The sequence below is a fragment of the Ammodytes marinus genome (assembly GCF_949987685.1).
Source record: "Ammodytes marinus genome assembly, chromosome: 16".
Classification (NCBI taxonomy): domain Eukaryota; kingdom Metazoa; phylum Chordata; class Actinopteri; order Uranoscopiformes; family Ammodytidae; genus Ammodytes; species Ammodytes marinus.
The window spans coordinates 6169799-6189053 of NC_137220.1; the positions used below are offsets into that span (position 1 = coordinate 6169799).

General features: G+C 40.9%; 1 protein-coding gene across 1 annotated transcript; it reads left to right on the forward strand.

Moving 5' to 3' along the window:
* The first annotated feature begins 769 nt into the window (after positions 1-769).
* kmt5c (lysine methyltransferase 5C) lies at positions 770-15849 on the forward strand. The gene is made up of 9 exons (XM_080043672.1): positions 770-1017; positions 1470-1602; positions 2665-2812; positions 4804-4913; positions 5529-5692; positions 6850-6869; positions 7118-7254; positions 7372-7541; positions 8987-15849. Exons 2-9 carry the CDS (start codon positions 1490-1492, stop codon positions 14338-14340), a joined length of 6216 nt encoding a protein of 2071 aa, XP_079899798.1. The 5' UTR covers positions 770-1017; positions 1470-1489; the 3' UTR covers positions 14341-15849.
* Positions 15850-19255: the final 3406 nt, after the last annotated feature.

Below are 19255 nucleotides of genomic sequence, written 5' to 3' on the forward strand. Positions count from 1 at the left end.
TGAAGGCACAAAACCCAAAGCGCAGACAGGAAGAACTTTGACAGGGCATTATTAGATATGCAAATAACACCAGAAAACAACAACTCAATCTCTTATTAATGTTGCTGGGTTAAGTAGTGGGTTTGTATTTTGATCTTAATTAATTGATACATATAATAGCAATAGCAATAGAAGCTACAAGTTAACATTGTTATAATGTAGCCTAATCCAATAATTATAGCCTACTATGTTTGCATTAGAACCTTTGATCCAATCTTCTTTTTGTTTAACTCCTACAATTTCAACAATTGACCATAGAAACCAGTCTGAATAGCTGTCCACCCGTTATGACCACGTAAAGGGTTGTAAAGGAAATTGTAAAACGACACTGGACATGAATGGGTTAAATTGTACGTCTTCAAAACACTAATCAAGAGCATTGAGTGCGTTAAATATGACTCAATGTCATTATCTGATCTTAAAAGTGCGTTTAGCTGCACCAGGCGAGGGATGGTATCTCTTTCCGGTCTCCGCTCCTCAGCTGATCGTGTGAATGAATTTATGAGACGATCTTGATCAACACAGCAAAAGGAAAACCCATGGCCACGCCCCACACACACTCTGACCAATCACAGAGCTCAGTTCATATCCTGGGTTTGACTTGATAAATCGACCTTGACCTCAGCCAATAGGAAAGCGGGTGGGCGTGGTGAGCAATAGTTCGGTTGCCCATCAACTTTTGCTACCAGATGAACGTTTGTGTAAAGCTAGTTAGCTAGCAACACACCACATACAGTTTGGATTGTTTTTCTCGGCGTGTGTTGCATTTACGCGTTTTTTGGTCAATCACTCTGGACACTGTAGACGTCAACAAAGCAGAAAATTCCTGACGTGACGACGAGACTCCATTTTCGTTACGGCGGAAAGCTAGCTGGTTGTGCTGTGCTAGGCTAGGCTAACTTTCCCTTACCAGGCTAACGGGAGTCCGGAGGATAAACTGCCCCTGTGACGATACTTTCGCTGACTACAGACTCCCAGGTATGTGTTCATGACAACCATTTTTCCAGTGTGCATCACTGTGCGCTTACATTGCTTCAAATCTCACGAACGAACTGCTAACGGTCAAGTGAACGTTAACTGTGTGAACGTACTGCAGTGCAGACCGCTAGTGCTGCCATAATGTTAGCTAGCTAGCTCCCTCTCTCGCTCCTCAGTTGATCATCATTTTTCCTCCAGCAAGCTGACATGCTAAGCTACTGTGCTATGGATGCTAACGTGCACCCATTCACATCCCTAACTCACAAACACAACGCTATTATGAAGCGGTTATTGCAAAACGTAGTATAAATAATGCAGATTAACCCCGTATTTAAGTATTTGATGCTATTTACTGCAATCTGGGTTAACGGAAGTACTTCTAATGATAATTATTGTTGCTGTTTTGTTTGTTGTTGTTTTCATAGCGCTGCTTTGACCCTTGTGTTTTGCAGCATGCGGATGGTGGGAGGCAATGGACTTTGGCAGTAGAATGAGTGTGAAGGAGCTGTGTGCCACCGATGACCTGGCCACCGGTTTGGTGCTGGACCCGCTGCTGGGATTCAGCACCCACAAAATGAACCTCAGGTTGGTAACGTGATGACACGGACACCCCCGAGAAATGTCGCGTTCAAATAATGATCAGAATCGCGCTCCAATACTGTATCAGAGCAGGGGTCAAACACTTGTGTATTAATGGTTGATTTGTGTGTCCTACTACGTCACCATAGTTAGTATCACTTTCATTTTTCTACCCCGTTCTGACTTGTTGTAAACTGGGACTCGTATGTATCGCTAAACTTAAAGCAACAGATGGAGAACATTAATAGCTTTTGACTTATGGAAATCTAGACAAGATGCTTATGCAAGCCTTCACTGTTCACAAATTCATAGTCCAATAATTTTGGTCATATGTTTTGGCTGTTACTGATGCTTTCTCCCTCCAATGCTCTGTGGCTGCCACCTGCAAGTGTGATGCAACTGCAGATGGAGAAATCTATTTGACAATATAAATTATATTTTTTGTTAAAAGATTTGTTTATTTGAAGCATTCACACACTGCATTTATTAAATACAGTGTGTTCCGATTTTAAACTATATATTTTTGATTATTATTTACTATTCCATTTTATGTTATGAGTGATTAAAAAAAAAAATTTGTTTACTTGTTATGCAAAGGAATGTTAAAACAACAGGGCTCACAAAAATGCAAATCTTTGAGTTTTGAGTGAATTGATGAATCTGAACTCAAACATCTTTTCTTTTTTTTGTCATTTTCAAGCTTTATTAGATAGTACAGAGTTGAAATGGGGAGACAGAATGGGGAGACAGAGAGAGGGTGGGGGGGTGACATGCATTAAAGTTCCACGGGTCGGATTCGATACACACTCGATCCAATACGCCACCGGAGCGCCCCCTCAAATATCCTTTAATGGTTTAATAATAATCATCTTTATTAATACCTTTCAACAAAGTTATGAAAAAGGCCAATACGGTTCTACAGTCACTTTTATCTAAAAATTCCAGTTGTAAACAGCATGTGATTTTTACACGGACACACCTTGGACTAACAGAGATTGTGTTTAGACTTTGTCCTAGTGTGTTTTTCTGCTATTTCTCATGTTCCATTATCTGTTTTTCTCTCTCCAGCCCCCCACCAGCGATCCGACGGTGGGGGAATCTGAAAGAGACGCTGTTACGTTTCCAGCGAACGCACGACTTCAACGCCACATTCGATGCGCTGACCGTGGGGGAACCGGCTCTGGGAAGCCATCGACAGGAGCTGCTGAGGCAACATGTAAGGCTGATGCTTAAAGGAGCACTGTGTAACATTTTAAGTAATGTATTAGCTAAAATCAATATCCTCATTCATAAATATGTCCTCATTGGTGTAAAATCACCTCTGCCAATCATCTGAATTATCCTCCTGAGTGAAGAATTGCAAATATTAATATTACATTTTGTACATTGAGCAGGTAAGTGTTAAGGAGAAATCCATGTTTTTGGAATGTCATCAGGTGCATTGTTTAGAATTTAGAATTGTTCTTGTCCTTGAAGGCCAATTTAGCTTCTGTTATTATTCAAAAGGGGTGGGGTTACCCAGGGAGTGTTGCTTTCTAGAACGTTCTAGAACATTCTAGATGATGTCATATTACACAGTGTCCCTTTTAAAGGTGCAGTGTGTAATATGACATCATCAAGAAAGTGCTACAAAGTTCTAGAATGCAACACTCCCTGGGTAACCCCAACCCTTTCGAATTTTAAACAATGCACCCGATGACATTCCAACTATGACACTTTCAAGATGGCAGCACTAGGCCTTGGTCCAAAATATGCAGAAATAAGGACATATATGAGACCCTTTCTAAGGGAAAAAGTAATAAAAAAAAAAAAAAAATCAGCTATTATGCACTAAATTAAAGGTGCAGTGTGTAATATGACATCATCAAGAAAGTTCTACAAAGTTCTAGAATGCAACGCTCCCTGGGTAACCCCAACCCTTTCGAATAATAACAGAAGCTACAGTGGCCTTCAAGGACAAGAACAATTCTAAATTTTAAACAATGCACCTGATGACATTCCAACTAAGACACTTTCAAGATGGCGGCACTAGGCCTTGGTCCAAAATATGCAGAAATATGGACATATATGAGACCCTTTCTAAGGGAAAAAATAATAATTCAAAACATTTTTTTCAGCTATTATGCACTAAATTAAATGTACTTGTGGATATTATAATTACTTTCTACAAAATCTGCTAGGAAATAAAACCCAAAATTCTACACACTGCAGGTTTAAATGTACTTGGATTTGGATTTATAATTACTTTCTACAAAAATCTGCTAGGAAAATACAACCCAAAATTCTACACACTGCAGGTTTAAAGGTGCAGTGTGTAATATGACATCATCAAGAAAGTTCTAGAATGCAACGCTCCCTGGGTAACCCACCACTTTTGAATAATAACAGAAGCTAAATTGGCCTTCAAGGACAAGAACAATTCTAAATTCTAAACAATGCACCTGATGACATTCCAACTATGACGCTTCCAACATGGTGGCGCCAAGGCCTTGGTCCAAGGTATGGAGAAATATGGACATATATGATACCCTTTCTAAGGGGAAAAAAAATGTTTCAGCTATTATGCACTAAATTAAATGTACTTATGGATATTATAATTATTTTCTGCAAAGCCTGCTAGGAAATAAAACCCAAAATTCTACACACTGCAGGTTTAACCTTTCAAATCAGTATAAATATAAAAATAATGTCACACAGAATCACTTCATTTAAACTTGTTTAGGCAAAACAAAGAAAGCAGTATAAGAAGTTGTATTGTGACATTTGTGCTTGGAATGCTCACTCTTTTTTTAAAGGTGGAGTCAGTGGTTCTGGAGAATGCTTGCTGTCAAAATCATTGACTATCTCCTCATGATCCATTGCCTGTCTGTACTGTGTGTACGTCCAGTGTTTATACTCAACCTAGGCTGTGTAAACTGGCATGTTGCTAGCTATGGTGGGCCCCTTTTTACATATCCTGTGTGTGTTATCATACCAGTTTACAGAGCCTAGGCTGTATTTTAACACTTTTTTTCAGTGCACACACAGTACGGACAGGTAGCGGATCATAAAGAGAGATATTTACTGATTTTGACAAAATGATTGTGATAAAGAGCGTTCTCCAGAATCGCTGACTGCATCTTTAATTTGTGTATTAAGTTCATAGAAAGCTACCACACCATCAATTCCTGTATTGAACACATTTCAAACCATCTATGCTGTCTGCAGGTTTACCGTTACCTCAGTGCCTTCCTGTTGGATAGCGGCATCAAGATCGAGTCGTGTGGCCGATACTCCTCCGAGACCAACGGAGCAAAGATTACCTCCACAAGGCACTGGTAATGACGCTCACTCACTCACTCACTCACTCACTCACTCACTCACTCACTCACTCACTCACTCACTCACTCACTCACTCACTCACTCACTCACTCACTCACTCACTCACTCACTCACTCACTCACTCACTCACTCACTCACTCACTCACTCACTCACTCACTCACTCCTAAAAACAATCCGCTGTAACAGACCAACAACGGCGATGGGAAGCGATGACATTAATTCACAAATGCCAACATTGTTCTCGACCGCCGTAGTTGTCCACTAAAGTCCTTAAAGACCTTCTTCACCGGTGGGAATATGAAGGTGTATTGAACTCTGAGATCCTATGTGGTATAAATGTGCAAACATTTTTGAAATCGGTTCATCCTAGCCTAGGAAAAGGCAGAAAGAGTAGGGTTAGGATTAAAAGGACAACTGGGCCAAGGGAAGACTGAGGAAAGACTGAGGGAAGAAAAACCTCATTCATTATATTATAATAGCAATTTTATAATGATAGAATGCCGGTTCCGTATGGGTGAAGTATTCCTTTAATATATTTGGGGCATCATTTAGCTAAATTCTAAGTGTTCTTTGTTGGTTGATATGTGATGCTTGCCTTGTTGCTATGCAGGTTTGCAGCAGATCGGGTGGAGGTGCTGCTGGGCTGCATAGCGGAGCTGAGCCCCACAGACAGCGCCGTGCTCCGGGCCGGCGTCAACGACTTCAGTGTGATGTATTCCACACGCAAACGCTGTGCTCAGCTCTGGCTCGGGCCCGCTGCCTTCATCAACCATGGTGAGTTAGTTTGAATCCAGTCTCATTCTCTTTTTTTCCCTAAATTATTATTTTTCTTTTAAAGATTTTTTTTGGTGCATTTTTGTTTTATTATAAGACTGTTTAAAGAGATAAAGATGAAATGGGGCAGAGAGGGGAATGACATGCAGAGAACGAGAGAAGAGTTTGCTACTACACCCCGATCTTTTAGATTGACACCTTGCTTGAACAAATAGCAGCACTGCCTACTATAGCCAATAAGAATCCATGTTGAAAGGTCAGGAGTGCACAGTGTAAACGAGTGGTCTAACAGTGATATTCATAAGTCTGAAACACTGTGCGTCTAGCATATATAATTCAATTGAAGCGAATTACTCCAATAATCATTTTTACTAATTGAAAAAAATAATAATCATTGTAGCCTTGCACAGTCAGTGTATTATAAATGTTTCAAAAAATATTATTTCATCACGTCACATTATTGCAACCAAGATGAAGAACCAAGATGTTATTAAAACATATAACAGAAGCCGCCTGCTCTTCTTTGACCATGTGTCACAGCTTGATCTGAAGGTTCAGTGAAAACTCAGTTAATTCTCTTGTCCGGGGCGTTTTTGACAAGATCTCCTTAATAGTGTTTGAGAGTTAATCAGCTTAGCCTCTGAGCCTGTGCACAATAAATCCAGTATTAAGTCAACTGATTGAAAAATGGTGGAGTCCTTTCTTTATTTCATTTCATATTTATTTGATGGGGCCAGATCCTACCACATAGAAAGCTGAACTTGAACAACAGATCTCCAATGAACAGCATCAATACATTCATTAGAATAATAATTATAATCTTTATTTATATAGCACTTTTCAAAACAAAGTAACAAAGTGCTTCACAAGATCAAAACAGTACAGCCAAATCAAAATTAAAATCAATCAGAAAAAAACACACATATGAAACATAGCCACATTAAAAAACATACAAGGCCCACACACCTGTACCTTCCCCCCTCCCCATGCCACCCCACCCTTATATGTGCAATCAGAATCAGACGTATTTAATACTTTTCAAGTCTGACTATCAGTTATACATTTATTTTTTCTGTATTTTATTGCTGTGATTGAATTAATAACCTTGAATCTTCTATCTCCTTGTTTTTTTGTTTGTTTGTCTGCCTGGGGTAAAGACTGCAAACCAAACTGCAAGGTAATGTCAGCAATATGTATTTATCACGTGAAAAGATTGATATTTTACTGTGACATATACTTACTTCTTATTTTAACTTTTTTGGATAATCTAGTAAGTACTATACGGAAAATGTTGCATATTAAAAATGTTGCTTTAGATACAATATTACCCTCATCTGCTGTTTGCTGTCTGTTAATGTGTCCCGTGGGCTAACCAACCAAACATTGTCTTTTGTGTTTTGCTGTTTTTTTTCTTCGCCCACCCAGTTCCTCCCCGGAGAGAAGAACATGGCGTGTGTCGAGGTGATCCGACCCATATCACCGGGGGAGGAGATCACCTGTTACTATGGCGCCAGCTTTTTTGGGGAAGGCAATGAAATGTGCGAATGCCGCACCTGTGAAAGGTGTGTCAGTCGGCATCTGTTCATAGTAACATCTTTTTTACCGCTCATCTCCCTTCTTTTTTTTCAAACTTGAATTTCATTTGGTAATTTTTGTGATTATTATTGGTTTTTTTTTAGGAACGGAGAGGGTCACTTTAAAAACAGAGGGAAGCAGCCTGAGAGTGAAGAAACAAAGGATTCTGTCGGGCAGAAGTATCGTCTGAGAGAGAGATATCTCCGACATCACAGAGAGAAGGGGCACACTCCAAGGCCGACAATACCAGGACTACACTCGGGTATCTTTAAAGGTAACCGCTTAAAGATTATTCATCTAAAATCCTCTTTATCAATTTAATTGTTGTATAAAACATTTTATCACTGGTACAGCATTGAATAATGTCCAAGTATTCATAAAAAGGGTTTTAAAAATACATATTTAAAGATCTGCATTGCTGGCTTCTTACACAAGTGGTTTGGAATAGCTAATAATAATAATAATAATAATAATAATACATTTTATTTGTGGGTGCCTTTCTGGACACACAAGGACACCTTACAAAATGTTATAAGAGCTTAACAGATTCACAAAGTGCTAAAGCTAACTGGAATTGTAGCCGTATGAGAATGCAATTATACATCAGTTATATCAAGAACAACAGCTTGTGATACTAGAAGGTTGACAGTCCTGCTAATCACCTCAGTGCTTGTTAAATGCACCATCAAATTAAAAGCCTCTAGGACAACAAATCCTGCTCGTTCATTAACGTCCACTCAGCTTAATATGTGAACAAACTTTGTGCTGGAATTCCAGTAAAACTACTGTATGTCAACATTTATTATACATACATTTGAGGGTCACCCCTCAATGATATCTCGAGTATAAATAAAGGTTAAATAAATTAATAAACATTTGATAAAAGCCAGATTTGAGCACTTTCCTGCTGAGTTACTTCACGTTCAAACTCACAAAACCACAAAACCAATCTTGATCATCTAAGAATCACAAGTTCTAATTATGTTTAATTTATTCTGTTTTTACCTTGTTGTTACAAAGACATTTTACCGGACTAGTTCCTATGGAGACAGCTCGCAGAAATCAAAGGGCAGCTGTAATCATGTAGTGACTCACTGCTTTCTTACACTGAAATTGCAATGTTGTGATGATAGAATCTTTGTAAAAAAAAAAAAAGGCACAGGTATTTTTAATTTGTAAATTGTGATATAATTAAGGCTGAGAGCCTTTAAGGTGACCTTTCTTTCAACATTAAAAAGACATCATTTTCATGCACTCTTTATTTAAAGCCTCTAGAAACCTGGTGTAAAATAGTTAACATCAATATATCAAAGTTTGATGTCTCAATAAGCTTTTACAAAAATGTCTTGACCGTTTGACATGAATGTGTGGACGTGGCCGTATCAAACGGTCTCCATGGCAACAGTCATTGTTTTTATAGAACGTTCGGACAGAGAACTTCAATGATTGGTTCAACATACTTTTTGTTTAATATGAACCAGACAATTTCTGTAATGTTTTTCAAACTTAAATGACAATATGTTTAATTTTGATTGATAAATATGCCTACCTCTTTTTTAGATCCTTTACTATCATGCAACTAACTCCCCAAATGACATAGTTGGGGGGATTTTGTGGATTTGGGATTACAGGAGCTTTAATAAACATACACTCACGGATATATACGACTATTGACACAGCTTCAAGTTTAACTTCTTCCCTGTTGTGTTTCCTTCATAGCCATCCCCTCGAGGAATTCCTTCACCCTGCAGATGAGGCGAAACGCCTTGAAGAACAGAAAATTTGGCGAATCCAAGAAGTGGAGACGAGAGAAGCACAGACGATCGGGGAATCACTCCCCAGTCAAACATTTTTGGACGACTCCACTTTTGTCCGAAGTCACCTTGAAGGACCTCCGAGTCAGAGTTCGCCGACACTCGGTGGAATTCTTACTCAAGTGTAAAGATCCAAAAAGCAAAGAAAGGGCTTTGCTGCAGCGACTGGAGGAAGTGAAGCCGGGAGACAACGGGCTCAAAGAACTGAAAACAACCGGTGAAGAAAACAGCAACCGTCAGCTAAACTTGAAACCTTTCAGTTTGAATTCCACCATGTCAGCTGATCAGAAATGTGCAGCAATTAGCAAAGACCTTAATGGCAAATTCGTCAAAGTCTTGGATGTGAAGCAAGTTCAAAAGAGGACGTCTTCGAGAACAAGAAAAACGGAGCCCAGCGGTAACACAGTAATACCAAAAACGGTTGTCGTCTCAACAACCGTTTTTCCCCCTGTTGAAATTGACAAAACCAGCAGTGCAACAAAACAAGACAAGCTTGAAAAGGCAATCAACAAGAGCATTGAATCCTGCATCATCGGAGCAGTTCAAAATGTAGTTTCGGTGCACAAGACAAACAGAGCTGCGTCCCTTTTAGAAGATTGTCAAAGTGTGACAGATAAATCAAAGCAAGCTGGAAGCAATCCCCTAATAACACTGAAGCAATACCTTACCGTCAATCTTACGAGGTTATCTGTGCCACAAAGTGTAGGAGCAGAAAAGACTTCTGAAGATAGCAAAGGAACAGTGGAGGTTAAAGAAAAGAGCAAGGGTCTAAGCCAGGGTCCAAAACCAGCAGCACTAACAATACAGCCAGACAGACGAGTGTCCAGGTCCCAGCAGAAGTTGACAGGCAGTTCAGGAGAGATCTGCACAGCTGAAGGTAACAGAGGGGTGAGGGAAATGTTTTTCAAGGCCGTTGATAAAGAAAATGTAAGCAAAGTACAAGCAAGTGAATCTGTATGTGATTTATCCCACAGCGAGAAGAGAGGGCGTGACAAGGTTATCGAAATACAAGCTGTGTCAGAAGACAAAGATGATACTCAAAAGGAGCAGCGGGATATTGTAAAAAGCGTAAAAACTGTAGGGCCGAAAGCAAAGAAAAATTCTGTAGCTATAGTAATGGAATGTAAAACTAGCAAGGTTCTGGAACAAGAGAAAGAACCTGAATCTAAACCTAAACCTAAATCTAAAAAAGTTCCCAGTGAAAAGACTAGAGGCCAAAATAACACACCGTGTGTTAGAAATAAAGTCAAGGATGCCTGTGAGGAGGCTGTTAAGGAGGTTGTTAAACCATCAGAAGAAATGGCTAAGGGTGTAAGTAAACAGCCAGTGAGTAAGCAGGAAGAAGAGTTTGTCATAAAACAGGCAAAGGTTCTTCTATCTGATATTTTAAGAAAAGACAAAACCTTAATAGATCAAAAATTACAGGGAGATATTGTAGGAAGAGGCCTTTCTACTTCGGCTTCTAAGGAAGTACAAAGTGATGAGAAGGAAGGAGAAAAGACAGAAATAAATGGAGGCAGGTGCCCGGGTTCAGTGCCGGCGAGGAATGTAGGACGACGAAAGATGAGGCCTAGAGCAGCGAAAATTAAAGCAGAAGGTAAGCTAAACACGAAGGAACCCTCGAGTGAAGACGCTTCAGCTACAGTTAATACTGAGCTGAATACAGATGCATTGTTGCTTCAATCACCACAGAAGCAAAATGATCCGCCATCCACTTGCCTCAACGCACTACCTCATAAATCTCTAAATTTAGCAAAAACTGTCACTAATCTACAGCCAGACACCAATCCACAGGCACACATACAGTCCAACATACCTCTGAAGAAACGTACTTTTCGCAATTCTGTGGATTTAGACTCTGAAAAAGATTTGAATTCTGCTTCAGATCAAGCTTCCAAAGAAGCCACTGAGTTGAAAACATCCGCAGAGTTAGGGCAGCGCCTTAAAACGTGTTCAGAAGATAGTAGCAAAGTGAAAAAAGAACGTAAACGTAGAATTAGGCCAACAGAACTCCAGCGATTAACCAACAAAAAGTTCACATCTTTTAGCCGAGTACTTCGCTGCAGAGGTAATGAAGTACAGCAAGGCAATCTAGTGCGGAAAATTAGAAAATGTAAAGAAGAAAAGAAAGATGAGGTTGACATTAACACGACTCAGACAGTAGAGAGTGATAAGGCTGTGGATGAGGATCCTCTTAAAATTCAAGAGCAGTGTGTTAAAGAACCAACTCAAAATATATCTCAGAAGGAGGAGAAGGTAGGAATGTTAATCGATCAAAGCGGTTTGGAAGAGATGAAGCTGGCCCAAGATTTTAGGATTCGTTTCAAGAGGAGGAGAGGGAGAGTATGGGATGTGCAAGGAGCGGGATTTGAAAATCTGGCATTAAAAACAGAGAAGGGAGACGAATTGATGACGTGTGATCCTTTTAAAGCCATCATGGATTCTGTGTCTGTTTTAAACATGGAGATGGAGGCGGCTCAGGCTCATGTGAAGGCTAGTAAGAAGTCAAAGAGCCGATTGCATCGTTTGAAAAGAAGAGGAGAGAGGCTGAGCAAACTGAAATCCACAAATGTCTCCTCGGATGTAAAACCAGATCAAAAAATTGCAGAGAAAGAATGTGGACCTAGTGAGACGCCCAATGACAAAGTAGAAATCAAAGAAAAGCTTGATAAGCCTCCTCTAGAAGGAGTTGAGCAGATTCCAGAAAAAATAGAAGGTTCTAAAATTGACAGTAGTGTTTTAATAACTGTAGGGAAAGAAACTAAAATTGAGGATCGTTTTGTAAATAATTGCTGCTTGTATGAAACTGCGTCACAACAGAAACTGCAGCCTCAATTTGACATAAATGGTCTTCCATTGCCAGTAATTAAACTACGCAGGAAGGCACAGGATATTTGGGAGGTGGATGGCAAAGATGAGCCCATAAAAACTGAGCTTAAAGCAGAGCCTAATATCAAGAAAGAGACAAAAGGTCAAACTTTAGGGAAACAAAAGACAGAAAACCTTGATTTTACCAAGCTCAAAGAAGAGTACCCCCCTTCGTTGAGACCCAACAACAACCTATGCCTTCTGAAAACAGAACCCCCACCATTTTCCTTATCTCTGTCGCCATTGTCTCTGTCTTCCCCTCTTACTGACAATACACCTGAAGTTAAATCCTCAGCAGCAGTTACAGTCACCGGAAAGCCAGAGATGAACAGTGGAGGAAGGAAGCAGAGGCACAAAATGGAGAGACCACGCACCAAGTGTGGGCTTGTAGAAACACCCACCCCTTGCCTTAGTCACACTCTCCAGCAAATCGACAACAGTCTCTCCCGTCTCACCGAAGGCCTGTGTTCGTCTCAGACTTTGGAAAAGCCAACAGCCTGTTCGAATGTTGTTAATTCTGTCATCCAGCCCCCGTCCCAGTCTCCGCCGTTTACAACGGCTGATAACATGCTTTCAGGCGAGCCGAACTTCACAAACTGCTGCGACGATCTCCTGGACTTTCAGTGTCTCAACTTCGAGGGGTATTATCAGCCACAGAACATTCTTCCATCCTCCCCATCGGACCTGTGTTCACTGGACCCGCCACCGGACCCTTTCAGCAGTCCCCTCTCTCACAGCCCGGCCGATACATGGACCACCGAAACGCCGTACCTCGGTCCTCCAAGTCCAGCAAACAACTTCACCAGTGAAGATCTGCAGTATTTCCCAAATCTCATTACTTCCAAAAGTGACTGCGTTCCTGAGGATATGTTCAAAGACAGAAACCTACCAAATCCCAGTTTCAATTTTTCAGCCTTAGGCAACTCCGACTTGTCTGCCAAGGATCGAATCATGAGCAAAAACCCAGCAATGAGGATGTACAGAGAAGACTTCAAAAATCCGTCCCCGTCTGTAGTCAACAAGCCAAGGTTCTTTGGTTCCACATCATCTTCTGTTACATGTCAAACTCCTGTTACTTTTACCCAACCCTCCATCAACGTCAAGGCGAGCACCAGTCAACCAAAAGCCCAGCCTAGCCCTAAAATCCAAGGCCCCTTCCATCGTATGACCATGCCCAGTAAATCTCAGTCTTTCTCGAGTAGTCAGCCCAACACAGCGCGAGGAGGAGGGTCCCAGAGTTGCTTTACTAAGTCCGCCCCACCTTCTCAAATGTCTAACAACAAATTCCTCTCTCCTCAACTCTTCACTGTGAAAAATCCCAATCCTCCCGACAATCCATTCAAAACCTCCTCGGTTATTCACAGGGTGCTCAAGTTCCAGGGTGGCAACCAGAGTCAGAACTTGTATAGTGCACCTTGTAAAGACACCATGGCAACTGGAATGTCCAACGTTGCTTCCAGAACACTCCCAGCAAGATCCGGTGCTAATGAGACGACTCCGCAGAGTCAGAAACTAGGTGCGAGTACAGTCGGCCATCATAAAGGCAACATTCCTCTTCAAGGGTTTGGAAAGGACATTGGACATCCTGGTTCCTCCAACAACCCCAGCAGATCTAACCCTCACTTAAGCAAACACAACGCCTCTTTCTCGCAACCTTTTAGTAAAAGTAAGATGTCATCTGAAAGTGCTGAAACCAACATGCCGTACAAAAACTTTGCAGCAATGCCAAGACCTTTCTTCTTTCCCAGCAAAATGTCGGACAGTTATTCATCCCAACAAGACAAGAATTTAAGACCGGATAAATCCACTTTGTTGACCTCAGAGAAGCACCAGCCATGTTACACTCAGCAAGACCCTTATGACTTCAGCTTTGGCTCGTCCCTTTCGCCCATGTCCCAGCACAACAGCCCTCAACTGGCCCACAGTACACCTCCAGGTACGGCAGCACCAGCAAACAAGAGTCAGTCCTCAGCCTCGTTCCCTTATGGCTATCAAGGCCCCCCTTACGTGGTAAACTTCAGCGGAGATCATTCATTGACCCTGGGGCTCAGGGATGGGTCTGATGGTTACCCGGGATTAGGCGCCGCAAACTACACCTACCATTGCCTAATGGAACCTTCGGGCACCCAAGGGCGGCTGGTTCTCGAGCCCTGCGCACCCCAGATGTCCAACCAACCGTCCTTTTCCTTGGGTGGATTTTCAGGGCCCAGGGGTCAAGACGAACATTTCAGAAGGGACATGCAGCAACAGTGCCAGCCAGGGGAACACCATGGCTCACAACACTATGGACCTGCCACGACGTCTCACTCCATGGGCGCTACCAAACCCAAGAGAGTGAGGCTAGTGGTGACAGATGGAACAGTAGACTTAGATCTACAGTACTCGGATTGATTTGTACTGGTTTTGAGGGTCGTCTGGTTGTTTTCCGCTCAAGGGGGATTATTACAATTGTCCCAAGATGTTTTTTTTGTAAACACTGTAATTCATAGTCCACCGGTGATTTAAAGCTCACTGACTGACGGTTTTCTAAATCATTATTATGATGGACTGTCAATGTTTGACTCATTTGTAAAGGGTTTTATGTAAAGCGGGCGTATTAGTGTGTTTTAACTACTGTACGATTACAAAAAATAAATAAATAAATATCCACTGCAATTTGCTGGAAATACCAAATTAAGAGTGCATAAAGAAAAAACAAAGCATTAATATATTTGGGACTGGGATGTTGAACTTACAGGCCCTTTAAACATCAAAAGCCCTCTGTAATGTACTGTAACATAGCTGTAAGATGTTTTTCTAAGCCACGTATGGCAGTAGAGACAGGAGCACCACCGTTGGTTGCTGGTACTTGTATTGGTGCGTTTTAAAAAAGGCAGCTTTGTGCCTCAGTCTTTGATATGTTCTTGTGACTTTTTGAATCACCTGTTGAAACGGTCCACCCTAATTTTTTTTATACTCACCGTAAGCTCTTTTCTCACTCTGTGTGTGTGTGTGTAACTCTTGCGTGTGCGTGCGATAGTGTGCATGCATTTGGTGGGTAGGTCTTGAGGGATCAAAGTTAAGATGTTTCGTCAAACCTGATTGTGTGACTTTTGCTCTGCCAAATTTTAGGGAGGTCCCTAGTCTTTAGTGCATCAAATAAAGGTTTGTGCATGGACAGTGTACAGTTAAAAGATTTGCCGCCCTGAAATAATATATGGATGAGTGAGTGGGAGAAACTGCAATATATATATAAATATAAATATATTTTTTAGTCCAGTTGTGCTTGATGGATTGAGGCATAGTACAACATTACATGAACTCTTTGTAATGGGGGTTCTCCCAATTGTAAACATTTAAAAATTGTTACAAGTTGCGTCAAAGAAAGAGACAATCTTCACTCACTTTTTGTCTTTTTATTTGGTCTTTTTTCAGGTGATTGTTTTACAGAAAGAAGAGAAGGATACCTTGTTTATATCCTACAATAGTATCTGTTGCTGATGGAGCTACGCAAATTTACAGGTGTTCATATTGTGTGAGTTATTTGCTATCGATTGTGGAGGTCACAGTACTGTCTGTTGAACCCATTTGGTCATTCTGACTGCACATCCTTACATTGCTACCATATAAAATGTACTGTCTTCATATGGAAAGGCCAATTATTTATTTTAATATCCTCATCCTTGAAATGGTGCTTTAATGTAATTTATATTTCACATTGTTTGATTGATTGTTCAAGCTATTAAATGTTTTTTTTTTATTTAATGGTAAAAAAAAATACTGAACTGAATATATGAATTGAGTATTTAATTTCAAACATTGGAAATCGTATCTAATTTTTCAGTTGTTACACGAAAAAACGTTCTCTGTCTTTTTTCTAATTGGCAGTTAGTCTTACTGAAAGTCTGCTGTAGAAATGTACAAATGTAGCCTATATCATTAAAGACACTTAATTCTTTTTTGTATTTTTCCGTGTTTGACTCTTTGTTTTATACTGAATTGCAAGAGACCCTCACATTTAATTGTCTTATTCTGCTTCATTCCGTCTCCTCCTTGTTTTTAATATATTATTATTTTGGTCAATTTTAAAGTTTGAGGCGAATGCTGCGTTCAAGTTCAAGAATTTTTTACTTGGGAAACTCGGAGAAACCTCGCAAAACCCAGAATGCAACATCTCACACAGCTGCTCAGCGCATGAACTGCATTGAACACTTGGATAATACAATTTTTTTTCATTCTAATGTATTATTTGTGTCACATTAACTCACCTGTACACATGCTACTATATTCGTATGAACAAAATTCAACCTTGAGCGTTCCTTATCAACCGGTATTGCTAACGATGTCTAACCCGAGGTGATTCCTAAAGGCAAACAGTCAGGCTTTCTTTTAATGTGCCACTTGTGTAACTGGACTAAACTCAGTTGTGACGTCACCTCAGTTCTATCCTCCGACTTCCTATGTAAATGGAACGCAGCATTTTTTGTTTATCCTCATTTACCTCCTTCCTCTCCACCTGTTCTTTCATCCAAACCCAACCTGTGTGTGTGTGTGTGTGTGTGTGTGTGTGTGTGTGTGTGTGTGTGTGTGTGTGTGTGTGTGTGTGTTTGTGTCTCCAGCATATGACCCACTTCTGTGTTTCTTTTCTAGCTCTCAGTAGCAGCGGAGCAACTAATTCTGATGCCAAGTTTAACTGTTTTCTCATAATGAGCATGGAAAGAGAGGGAGGGCTGATTTGTTATGGACACGGGCGGAGTGTACAGGTTAGTGGTGAACCGTCATCTTTGCTGCAGCTATAGCAACATGCCCATTTACAGAGCCTAGTCTGGATGTCACACAAGCCAAAAATACTTAATCCATTAGATAATAGTTTATGTAATTTACTATGGGTACACTGGGCCAGTCTTATTGCATCACTGATTATAAATCTCCTGACATTTAAAATCATTCATGCATTGAAATACATTTAAGAAAGCCAGAATTGGACTTAAGTGCACCTCTGGAGTGAATGTACTGTAGTTACTGTCCAGTGCTTTTAACCTACTCCGTGCAGCGCTGCTTTGTCCAATTTGTGCCACATGAGAAATTTCCCCCCAATCTTTACCCTGCCAGTTTCTCCGCCGTTTTAATTATTCATTACGACATCACCTCACTCGCTCCTTGTGTTTCTCGTGTACATCAGAATTCCATTAAAGCATAATAAGATGTATGTATGTGGCCGCATGACTCCGTGTTCCCTGTGTTAAGGTCTCTGGGGGTTAGAATCTGTCACGGGATATGAGCAGTAGCTTTGTGACTGAGAAATGGCTGACAGCAGTGTTGAGTTTCTGTTGGATTTTTGGTTCTGAAATGCTGGAACTACTATCGAAAGCAGTGGAATAGCCGCCTTTATAGCTAAAAGGTGGAGTCAGTGATTCTGGAGAACGCTTTTTGTCAAAATCACTTTTTGTCTAAATCTGTGAATATCTCCTCATGATATACTACCTGTCCATACTGTGTGTGTGCCCTGACAAATCCAGCCTATAAGCTCTGTAAACTGTCATGTACTCAGAAGGAATGAAAACAAAGGGGGCCCAACGTAGCTATAGCAACATGCCCATTTACACAGCCTAGGCTGCACATGAACACTGGGTTTGTTTTCCCACACAGTACGGACAGGTAGCGAATCGTGACGACATATTCACTGATTTTATTTAAACAAAAAAATTATTTTGACAACAAGCGTTCTCCAGAATCGCTGAATCCACCTTCAAGAGCAGCGAGTTACAAACGGTCTGTAACCCTGAGAAACGAGCTATTTAGGCTAGAGGGAGAATGGATGGATAGAACACACTCAGAGGAGAGGAGAGAGAGAGAGAGCTCTCGAAAGGTGTAGCCTACTGCCTTTGCACATTATTTCCCATGTGACAGGTGGCAGAGGCTCCAAATGACTGGCTGAGGTGTCAGTGCATTAGTGTAAATTATGACTGTAACAAAACCCTGTGCGGTCTGACAGAGGGGGCTGAATAAATATGTCAGCCGCACCAGCAGGGATATTGCTCTTATCGTTATTATGGTCATCTTTCTTTATTAAGAATGACTGTCTGCCATTAAGGCCCATTCCCCCGTCTCCTCGTACAACCAACAGTCACAAGTGTGTGGCTTACAATGAAGCACAGCAATCCCTTTTAGCCTAATGCAACTGCTTGTTAACATGAATTTAATTAAAACTATAATGCGTAACATTTTCATATGAATTAATAACGGTAACATTCACGCCATCGCCAAATGAGTTGACACAAAGTTGATTAAGCCTATCAGCTCCACAAAACTCTCTCTGTATTTTTCAGCATGGCAGCGTTTACAAACTGGTGTCGCCCCTTTACACCGGCGCAGGAGCTCAGAAAAATCCCAAGAAGCGCCCAAGAAATGTTTCAGTTGTTGATCCTACTGCTAAGAAATAACCTGGATGTACAGCAGAAAGTATAAAATCCTTTTGCGGCCACTGAAGGCTTTACCTCATGTAGGCCTATGCACCGTCAGTGTTGTTGTATTTACTCAGAATTCCTCATGGGGGCGACAGAAGTTATGCACTATAGCTTTCAAACTGCTGAGCCAAAAGCTTGAGCCTGATGAACAAAATACGGGGGCCTTGATTTGCAAATTTTGATTTGTACTACTTTGTACACACACACACACTCACACTCACACTCACACTCACACTCACACACACACACACACACACACTCTCTCTCTCTCTCTCTCTCTCTCTCTCTCTCTCTCTCTCTCTCTCTCTCCAACTCTTATATTGACTCAATCCGTCACACAGGAGTAGCGCTGGCAGATGCTGGCTGACTTAGACTAATCAATGCAAACCTCATTTAAAGGAAACCCAATAGATCAGATGATGTAATAATATATTTAATACCGTGTGAAGAAAAAAAAAGTTTCTTATCACGCCGTGTGACTCACAGACGGACTGAGTTAGTGAGGAGTTGTCCGCCCCCCCGCTGTGTGACGCCACGGCTTATATATCTCATTCACAGCCGTTTCTCGATGCTCAGCTTGAAACTCGCAAATGGATGTTATGTTAATGAGAGAAAAAATAAAGTGACGGATGGTGTGATGGTGGTGCTAGCTATACGGCTATTAATACCGCTGTCAGGAGTTGAGATGTCGGGCGTTGTGCCTGTCAATGTAACCTTTGAGCTAAACGCATATAGGCTGAGATATGACGCTATACTGTTCGCTTGATTCACTCATGTTGATAGTGTGAAATATGCCGTGTGGTATTTTTGTGAGAACAGCCAATGTGATAAATATAGTATGAATGTCCATGTGTGGATGG

Coding starts and splice junctions, on each gene's coding strand:
- kmt5c (XM_080043672.1), top strand. CDS start 1,490: ATGGACTTTGGCAGTAGAATGAGTGTGAAGGAGCTGTGTGCCACCGAT. Junction 7,255..7,371: donor GAATGCCGCACCTGTGAAAG/GTGTGTCAGTCG, acceptor GTTTTTTTTTAG/GAACGGAGAGGGTCACTTTA. Junction 7,542..8,986: donor ACACTCGGGTATCTTTAAAG/GTAACCGCTTAA, acceptor TTTCCTTCATAG/CCATCCCCTCGAGGAATTCC.